The 9,587-nt window shown below is 33.1% G+C and overlaps 1 protein-coding gene and 1 non-coding gene across 2 annotated transcripts; both read right to left on the bottom strand.

The window, feature by feature from the left end:
• Nucleotides 1-3,228: 3,228 nt before the first annotated feature.
• LOC139855935 (protein IQ-DOMAIN 10-like) lies at nucleotides 3,229-6,528 on the bottom strand. The gene is made up of 6 exons (XM_071845175.1): nucleotides 6,501-6,528; nucleotides 5,824-5,924; nucleotides 4,699-4,857; nucleotides 4,398-4,625; nucleotides 3,852-3,965; nucleotides 3,229-3,605 (listed from the first exon to the last, which is right to left on the bottom strand). Exons 2-6 carry the CDS (start codon nucleotides 5,896-5,898, stop codon nucleotides 3,366-3,368), a joined length of 816 nt encoding a protein of 271 aa, XP_071701276.1. The 5' UTR covers nucleotides 5,899-5,924; nucleotides 6,501-6,528; the 3' UTR covers nucleotides 3,229-3,365.
• A 356-nt stretch (nucleotides 6,529-6,884) lies between these two features.
• On the bottom strand, nucleotides 6,885-6,958 carry TRNAI-UAU (transfer RNA isoleucine (anticodon UAU)). The gene has a single exon. It is a non-coding gene; the product is annotated as a tRNA-Ile (tRNA).
• Between the last annotated feature and the right edge of the window lie 2,629 nt (nucleotides 6,959-9,587).

Here is a 9,587-nt window from a genome sequence, read left to right as displayed (position 1 = left end):
TTAATAAAAATTATAATAAACATTTCATGCAGGTAGATGAATTACGCGGTGTTACATATATGGAGCTTCAAAGTGTGCTCACATTAAGACAAACGGTTCTTGCTATGTATGCAGTTCATAAACATGTCAAGTGACTACAAACTTGGAATAATTTGTGGGAAACTAGACCAAATATGTGATTTCATTTTCTTTTTTTGTCCACAATTTTAAATTTTTAATATTAGTTTATATATATATATATATATATATATATATATATATATATATAGTGGTAGGATCAAGAGGGAAGTAACCAATCGGGGGGAAGCGGGGGGAAGCAAAAACTTTTTTTTTTTTTCGTTTTTTGAAAAAATTTTGTTCACGAACATTATAGATGGGATGAAAATATGAACATTTAGTAGAGACACTTTGTGATAAATGTTTTTATTTTGGCGGGAAAATGCTCGAAGAAGTAATATATAACAATTATCGTGTTTTTCGAGCGTATGTTGAGTTTTAGCTATTGGGGTTTAGATATTAGGGTTTAGATATTAGGGTTTTTAGGGTTTAGATATTAGGGTTTAGAAATTTAGGGTTTATGGTTTAGATTTAGGATTTAGATTGAGTTTTTAACACGAACGGTTTAGGGTTTAGGGTTTAAGGTTTGGTGTTTTGGGTTTATGGAATAAACCCAAAACACCAAACCCTAAAACCTAAACTCTAAATCGGGCTAAATTTTACTTCACAAAACATGAAAAAAAATGTTCATATTCTTCACGAACAATATTATCTTGAATGTTATTTTTGTCGATCGTTTTTCCGCCTAAATAATAACATTCATCACGAAGTGTCTCTTCTAAATGTTCATATTTTTGTGTGATCTTGATGCCGGAAAAAAAATTTTCCAAAAAAAAAGAAGAAAAAAAAAATGTTTGCTTCCCCCCGCTTCCCCCGATCGGGAAGTAACCAATCGGGGGGAAGCAAAATTTTTTTTTTCCGGCATCGAGATCACACGAAAATATGAACATTTAGAAGAGACACTTCGTGACGAATGTTATTATTTAGGCGGGAAAACGATCGACAAAAATAAGAAAACGATCGACAAAAATAACATTCAAGATAATATTGTTCGTGAAGAATATGAACGTTTTTTTTCTTCATGTTTTGTGAAGTAAAATTTAGCCCGATTTAGAGTTTAGGGTTTAGGGTTTAGGCTTTGTTGTTTTGGGTTTATTCCATAAACCCAAAACACCAAACCCTAAACTCTAAATCGTTCGTGTTAAAAACTCAATCTAAATCCTAAATCTAAACCCTAAATTTCTAAACCCTAATATCTAAACCCTAATATCTAAACCCCAATAGCTAAAACCTCAAAATACACTCGAAAAACACGATAATTGTTATATATTACTTCTTCGAGCGTTTTTCTGCCAAAATAAAAACATTTATCACAAAGTGTCTCTACTAAATGTTCATATTTTCATCTCATCTATAATGTTCGTGAACAAAGTTTTTTCAAAAAACGAAAAAAAAAAAGTTTTTGCTTCCCCCCGCTTCCACCGGATTGGTTACTTCCCTCTCTCTCTCTCTCTCTCTCTATATATATATATATATATATATATATATATATATATATATATATATATATATATATATATATAGTGTGGTACGATCAAGAGGGAATTAACCAATCCGGGGGAAACGGGGAAGCAAAAACTTTTTTTTTTTTCGTTTTTTGAAAAAACTTTGTTCACGAACATTATAGATGGGATGAAAAATATGAACATTTAATAAAGACACTTTGTGATAAATGTTTTTATTTTGGCGGAAAAACGCTCGAAGTAGTAATATATAACAATTATCGTGTTTTTCGAGCGTATGTTGAGGTTTTAGCTATTAGGGTTTAGATATTAGGGTTTATATATTAGGGTTTATAGGGTTTAGAAATTTAGGGTTTGGGGTTTAGATTTAGGGTTTAGATTTAGGATTTAGATTGAGTTTTTAACATGAACGGTTTAGGGTTTAGTGTTTTGGGTTTATGGAATAACCTCAAAACACTAAACCCTAAACCCTAAACTCTAAATCGGGCTAAATTTTACTTCACAAAACATGAAGAAAAAAAACGTTCATATTCTTCACGAACAATATTATCTTGAATGTTATTTTTGTCGATCGTTTTCTCGCCTAAATAATAACATTCATCACGAAGTGTCTTTTCTAAATGTTCATATTTTCGGGTGATCTTGATGCCGAAAAAAAATTCGAAAAAAGGGAAAAAAAAAAAAAAATTTGCTTTGCCCCGCTTCCCCCCGATTGGTTACTTCCCCATTGATCCTGCCCCTATATATATATATATATATATATATATATATATATATATATATTTGGTGAAAGTTAACGCTAATACTTTACTATAATATAATCATTTTAAACATTACTCTTCATTAAACACTCACAAAGCCCCGCGAAGTCACGGGTCTTTAGCTAGTCATCATCAATTGTAAAATGAAAGGGATCAACGTAGCTTAAAAAAATAAAAATGAGGGACCAACGTAGCTAAACGATATAAAAACGAAAAAGGCTGAAAATGAAGTAAAATTTAAAAAATGCCCAACACGTGTTAATCGTGTGATGACACTTAACGAGGAAAATAAACGGCAGTTTGACGATGGGATGCTGATTGCACTGTTTTAAAACTCAGAGGATGCTGAAAGCAAAAAAAGTTGAGGGATGTTGTTTATAAAATAAAATATAATCAAGGGATCGACGATGAAAAATGCCAAAATTAATTGGTAGTGAAATGTTATAATAAGGGAGTATATTTATAACACCCTTTTGGATATTAAAAAATATAGTTGAGAATTTTAATTTACGATGATACATTATAGCATCATGCATATAGCACATGACTTGAGGTGTAAATGACAACTACTATTATTTCATTCAATACTTTTTCGAATTTGAATTAAGCAGGTTGAAAATAGGATACTCTGATTAGATTGTGTATATTGAAGTAAAAATATTTGAATTCTGCACAAATAACCTCAACTAAATTCATTCAATCATATATAAATAAAGCTTTTAAAATGGATCAAGTTTTTGCATATTATCAAAAATCTTGTTGGTTCAAAATTCTAACCAACAACATAAGTTAAGGACCTATACAACAAAGCAAAGAAAAGTCAAACTGAATAATAATAATAATGCTATAAATCAATTTCATTTCATTAAATATAAACTGTACGTCAATAATCAAAAGCCCAATGGATGGAATTTGTCACATACACACCAAATTACATCTTTACAAATCAATATAAAAGAACACACTCACTCATACAAGAAAAAGTCGTCAGTTATCAGTTAAGTATCAAAAAATTTAAAGCATCTCAAGATGTACCATACGCTGCTTTGATTGTACCTTTTCCATTAGTCGTTTGGGGTTTCACTGCAACAAGTATCTTTGGTGCAACCTGCTTTGTTTTTTTACCACCTGGCTTGGACCGTGCAACCACCCGAGCCTCCCATGGGCACACCGCGATCCACCTCTCTTTCCAACTCCACCCCCAACTCTCTTTGCTTACATCATAATAAGCTTGACCGTAATACCGATTTGAGTTCGCCCTCCACTTTACAAATTTACAAATCATCATTATAAACATCATTTTATCAAATTTTCATCTCAAACAAAGTATTACGGTTTTAGTTATTTTAGGATGATGATATTTCCACCATCAAAATTGATATATCCACCACAAGTGTGCATTATTACTTGTATGATACAAATCTATAATGCACTACTGAATTTATCAATTTTGATGGTGGAAATCTCAATTCCCTACATTTTACGCAAATGATAGTGGGTCTACACGTACTTGATGATAAAAGGCATAAGCCATTGCTCGCTCACGCTTGATGGTGGCCTCCTCACGCTGTTGTATCCTGGACACAATATCATCCATTGTCTCGGGCCCACCACACCATTCGACCTATTGGCAAACAAGACGAGGAAATTAGTAAAGAGGATGTTTCCAACATTTGGACAAATGACATTATTGAAGCTTCTGCAAACTGCAATATATTGGACAAAATGTTTTTTTGGTCCATCCCACCAGACCCATTTCAAATTTGATAATTCTACCTTATTTTTGATGAATTCACAACGTACGTGCATTAACAGGAGGTTGTACTGTACAACTTATTAATGCACACATGTGGTGGATTTATCAAAAATGATGGTGGATATATCAGCACCCATTTCAAAAAGTAAAAACGTTCACTTTTTGACCCGAACCCAAATTGACCCATACCATCCGCCCACTGCCCCATTTTTCCACTTCTAACAAAATTCATTACGCAAAACGGGCTGATTTCTTGTACTTCAAGATGCAAACTTTCAAACAAAGAGAGGTAGGTTAGACCTCAAGTTCATGAAGCTTAGACTCAATTTTCACTTGATTTTCGAGCCTTTTTTGCTTTATTCGACCTTCCGCTACCATCCAATGGCGTCGGCTTCTGATTTCAGTTTGTATTTTGCTCCACAAATGTATTGTGTTAAGAGCAGAAGAAGCTTGTTTTGTAAGAGTATCAGCTTCAACCAACACCTGAAATCTTGCAGTCCCTTTCAGACAACGTAGCTTTTTTCTTGCCTGCCAAATATGCAATTTAGAAAACAGAGCTACATCTTGAAAACGAAATACAGTAGGTAAAGTGTATATATACCCTATATGATCGATATGCAGTTTGGATTCGAGTTGCAGCAAATTCCTTTGTTCCTGTGCTGCGACCGATAACTTTTCTACTACCAGCACGAAAACTTGAATCTCTCACAGAAGAATCCCGGTTTTTTGAGCCGTTTGCAACTCTGGAACCCTGATGTATCTAAAAACAGGAACAATAATATGCATTTGAAGATCACGAGGACGTTTTAAACTATAAAATGTGTATTATATAATTAATTCTAGCTACGTTTTTTAAAAATGTTACCAAAGGGCATTTGGCCTAGCGGTATTGTGGTGGCCCTCCAACCAAGAGGTTGAGGGTTCAAGTCTCACTTGGAACATATTCGTGGTTGTAAATATTCGTGTTAATGGTGTGTGTGAGTTTGCCTTTAAAAAAAAAAAACATTTTTTAAAAATGTTGATAAATGTTCATTACTTGATATCATATACAACAACTGAATGATAGTGCTACTGATCGATTATATTACAGACTACAGAGTTATATAAAACTGGCGGAAACTTTTAATTTGAGTGTTTGGTTAGACGTCAAATGTCAAATGTAGCATTTTTTCCTTTGATGGAGAGATAACTTATTGAAGAATGTGACAATGTCGTACTACCTAAAACAAAGGTCAATTTCGACCCACTAACATACAAACAGGTCACCTTCGGCTATGTTTTTATCTTTAAATGGTTAAGGTTTTACGCTTAAGTAACTATATTTTGAGACAATGACTATTTAGTAAACCAAAAGAAATGCTTGTCATCAGCCTAACCCGTTTTAACCTGTACCCAAATTATCCTTTTGATCCGTTAGACACAAAGCATTTGACCAACCCATTTTGCCACTTAAACACCCAGTGCATAGTATCCATATATAATGACTGAGCTAGAAAGTGATTTTGGAACTGCTCCTCCTTTATTGAAATTAACTAAGATATTTAATATAGTTAAAAATTCAATTACTGTCTAAAATAATATTCACCCAAAAATCAAATGCTGATATCTATTGCGAATACATTTCGCCTTGTAGACTTTTCGGCCCTGCTACTAGTCTACTACCCATAATTTCAAAAACAAGAAGACAGTAATTGATTAAGAATTTGCTAAAAGATGGGTATTTTACCTCTGTTTTGTTCGGTCTGTCTTCTTTCTTTCTTTTAATGCCAACTAACCTCTTTAACCATCCACAACCGCCCATTTATTCCGGTGAATTTTATCCAACACCTAGCAGAAAAGCACCAATCTTGTTCATAAAATTCAGCAATAAGCATTCAACACAACAATCTACCAAGTTAATTTAATTGAGAACAAAATAATCCAAATCATCATGACATCATATCATTGTCAAATTTATCATATATTAATTATAATAAACACCCTACAAAACAAGAGAAAAAAAAAAAAGACATCAAAAAGAGCAAAAAGATATAACCTTTAAGAGGTTATTTATAAGTTGAACAAACATGTTACTTTCTCCATATCTATGAAGAAAATCTCATAAAAAACATATGTACATTGTAAGTTTAAATTTTTGAACTTTGAAATCACAAATTTATCAACATCAAACAATAAGCTATACACCAGCACAACAAATCAACAAAATTAACCCTAATCCAATACAATCCATAAAATATGTATCACAAAAAGAGGTTCTAACTTCTGAGCACCAGAATGATTCAATACAGCATACATAAATCAAGAAACATAAAAAGATTGCAAGAAATAAACAAAAAGGTAAGGTTTTGATAAGAACCCGGGTCATAAAAACAGATAATATTATGAAATGGGGATTTTGCATACCAGAATTGAAAGGAAGAAACTGTAGTGGGTATGAAATGAAAATAACATATATGGGCAAGAAAGAAAGAGTAAATTATAGTAGTAAAATAGGAAGAAAGTAAAGCAATAACAGTAGTGGGCCATAGCCATGGGGGGAATAGGAATAAGGTTGATACAGTTGACAAAAAAGATGATGAATGTAAATGGGGTTTGATTAGGTGAAATGCAACTTCAGAAAGCTGACGCATCAACAAGATTACAGATCTTCTAAACCAACAATAGAAAATGAAACCTCAGCAGTTTTATAAATACTTCTGGTGTCGTTTAGTCTCAGCTGTGAAACGGCACCGTTTTAAATTTGTAGAATTAAAAGTTAAACGACGCCATTAGGTTTTAAAAACATATTAGTCCCGGCGGGGCTCGAACCCGCGACCTTCGGCTCATAAGACCAACGCTCTAACCAACTGAGCTACGGGACTTTTGGTTTCTAGCATTTGAAAATTACATATTATTAAATAATATAAAAAGTGAAATATCACTAAAGCTACGATAATGGCTACTTGTGGGATATTAAAGAGAGATCAATAACTACGATAATTTATGGAGCTTAAAGAAATGATCGATCATGAATTTATGATGACTTTACAATCGAAAGTGGGTAAGTCACATGATTACATTTGATATTAAATGGTCTAACTTAAATTATGTATGTTTTTAATAAAATTTTTTTTCATTATTTAGAACGCAAACCTACAATATACTATGTTACTAACCTCATGATGGTGTATTCTTTCTATAAGGGTGGAACATCGATCCTCGTGAGCTGCAAAATCTTTTAAGATTAACCGCAGGGGCGGAACATAGTGTTACCTAAAAGGGGTATCCGCTCTGCTAGGATTTAACGAAAAAAATTATACTAAAAAATATATCAAATAATAAGGTTTTTTTTTAGTGTTCACCTCTGCTAACAATGAAAATTTTATTACATTTTTACACTCACCCCATCTGTATCTGAATTCAAGTTCCGCCACTGGTTATCCGCTTATAACATGGGCTTCGGAGGTTGCGAACGTTTTGCGTTGGAATCTCACTCGATAAAGTTTTACCACACGTGATGTTCGTATGGATCCGCCGTGAGATTTCCTCTTAACGGGCAGTAGGATTTTAATGTTCGTTCCATAAAATGATCGGGTGGTGAGTTCCGACATCGTGTTCGGACTCGTCAGTAACTCCTAACCGCCGCTACAAAGATATGTAACATATCACTTTAATATACAATCATCACAAATATTAATATTTTTAATGCTAAAAATAAGCCTTGAACCCCGAACATTCTAGTTGAAAAGTTCTCTTTATTTTGCCCAAAGTTGAAAAAGGCGTGATACGAGGTCGAGACGGTCGGGAGCTTAATGGGTCAAGATGAGGGTCGAGACGGACGATGACTGATGTTGACCAATTTAAAGCAAAATAAATTAGTTGATCAATTTATACCTATAATCGTTGTTACCGATAATATAATATAAAAATAATACCAAATTACGTCAATTTTGATTGATTTGACCAACTTCAACCCAATTTTTAACTTTTGATTGTTGTTGATCCAACCTTTCTCGTCTTTGACCCAACTTTTGACTGTTGTCCAACTTATTAAATGTTGAGACGGACTAATCTTCAAAACACCGCAACATACGCAACAGAAGATGTCGTTTGCAACAGAAGATGTCATTTGCAACTATAATTCTGCTACGCAAATGATCATTCATTTTTAATGAGTTAAATAACCTAAATGTTAGTATGAGTTCATAAATCATGACATGATATATAGTCATATATGGATGGATATGGATATCAATAAAATATCAATCAAATATGCATATCTATACATAATGCACATTGATTTATCCTCCATTTTTTTATACATCTACTATAACTATGTATATTATTATTATTAATGTTATAATTCAGTAGGCTTATAACTACCTTTAGTGGTTTGATTCTTGATGTTATAATTCAGTAGGCTTATAACTACCTTTAGTGATTTGATTCTTGATTTAGAATACTAATAATGAAGTGTAAGAACAAAGATGATAATGGAGAGAAAGAAAGAAACACTTTGTAAGTGTGAGAAATGGTGCCAGTTTAATGCTTGCATTCATGAGTATTTATAGCCTAAAATCTCAATATAAAAATACATACTTTGTGTACCAAAATTGACTATATGTATACACCAAAATTGACTATCCATATCTATATTATTATTATTATTATTATTATTATAACACTCCCCCTTGGATAGCAATTTTATTTTGTTGAAGATCAACTATAAATTACTGCCTCGTTAAAAACCTTGCTAAAGAAAACCCAGTGGGAAAAAACTTTAGCTAAGGGAAAAAGAGTGCAGCATGGAGTTGACTCCCCCTCAAGTAGACATCGCTTCAGCTGTTACATCTTTTGAACATGTCTCATGCCAATGTTATGAACGTGTATTCTGAAAATAGCAGTTGGAAGTGCTTTCGTGAAAAGATCAGCAGAGTTTTTGCTAGATTGCACATATCTCATTTCAATCTGGTTGTCCTTAATGAGATTTTGAGTGTATGAGAAGAATCTAGGTGGTATGTGTTTTGTTCGGTCACTTTTGATATACCCTTCTTTCATCTGTGCTATGCAAGCTGCATTATCTTCATAGATAGTTGTTGGACTTTTATCGCGTTCTTGTCCACAAGAATCAGTAATGAGTTGTGTCATTGATCTCAACCAAAAACATTCTCGAGTAGCTTCATGTAATGCAATCACTTCGGCATGATTTGACGATGTAGCAACAAGTGTTTGTTTTTGAGAACGCCATGATATTGCAGTACCTCCATTTAGGAATACATATCCAGTTTGAGATTTAGCTTTATGTGGATCAGATAAATAACCTGCATCTGCATAACCAACCAAATCTTGTTTTGATTCGTTAGAATAAAATAATCCTAAATCAGTAGTTCCTCGAAGGTATCGAAATATGTGTTTGATCCCATTCCAGTGTCTTTTGGTAGGAGCAGAGCTGAACCTTGCCAACAAATTAACTGCAAAAGAAATGTCAGGTCTTGTACAATTTGTAAGATA

This window comes from Rutidosis leptorrhynchoides, chromosome 6 (genome assembly GCF_046630445.1).
Source record: "Rutidosis leptorrhynchoides isolate AG116_Rl617_1_P2 chromosome 6, CSIRO_AGI_Rlap_v1, whole genome shotgun sequence".
Classification (NCBI taxonomy): domain Eukaryota; kingdom Viridiplantae; phylum Streptophyta; class Magnoliopsida; order Asterales; family Asteraceae; genus Rutidosis; species Rutidosis leptorrhynchoides.
This window is presented reverse-complemented; position numbering and strand designations above follow the sequence as displayed.

What these genes read in the sequence shown, in the direction of transcription:
- LOC139855935 (XM_071845175.1), bottom strand. Translation starts at nt 5,898, where the DNA reads ATGGGCGGTTGTGGATGGTTAAAGAGGTTAGTTGGCATTAAAAGAAAG. An exon ending in ACAGACCGAACAAAACAGAG is followed by an intron (nt 4,858 to 5,823) that starts GTAAAATACCCA and finishes TCCTGTTTTTAG; the next exon opens with ATACATCAGGGTTCCAGAGT. An exon ending in CTTATGCCTTTTATCATCAA is followed by an intron (nt 3,606 to 3,851) that starts GTACGTGTAGAC and finishes AAATTTGTAAAG; the next exon opens with TGGAGGGCGAACTCAAATCG.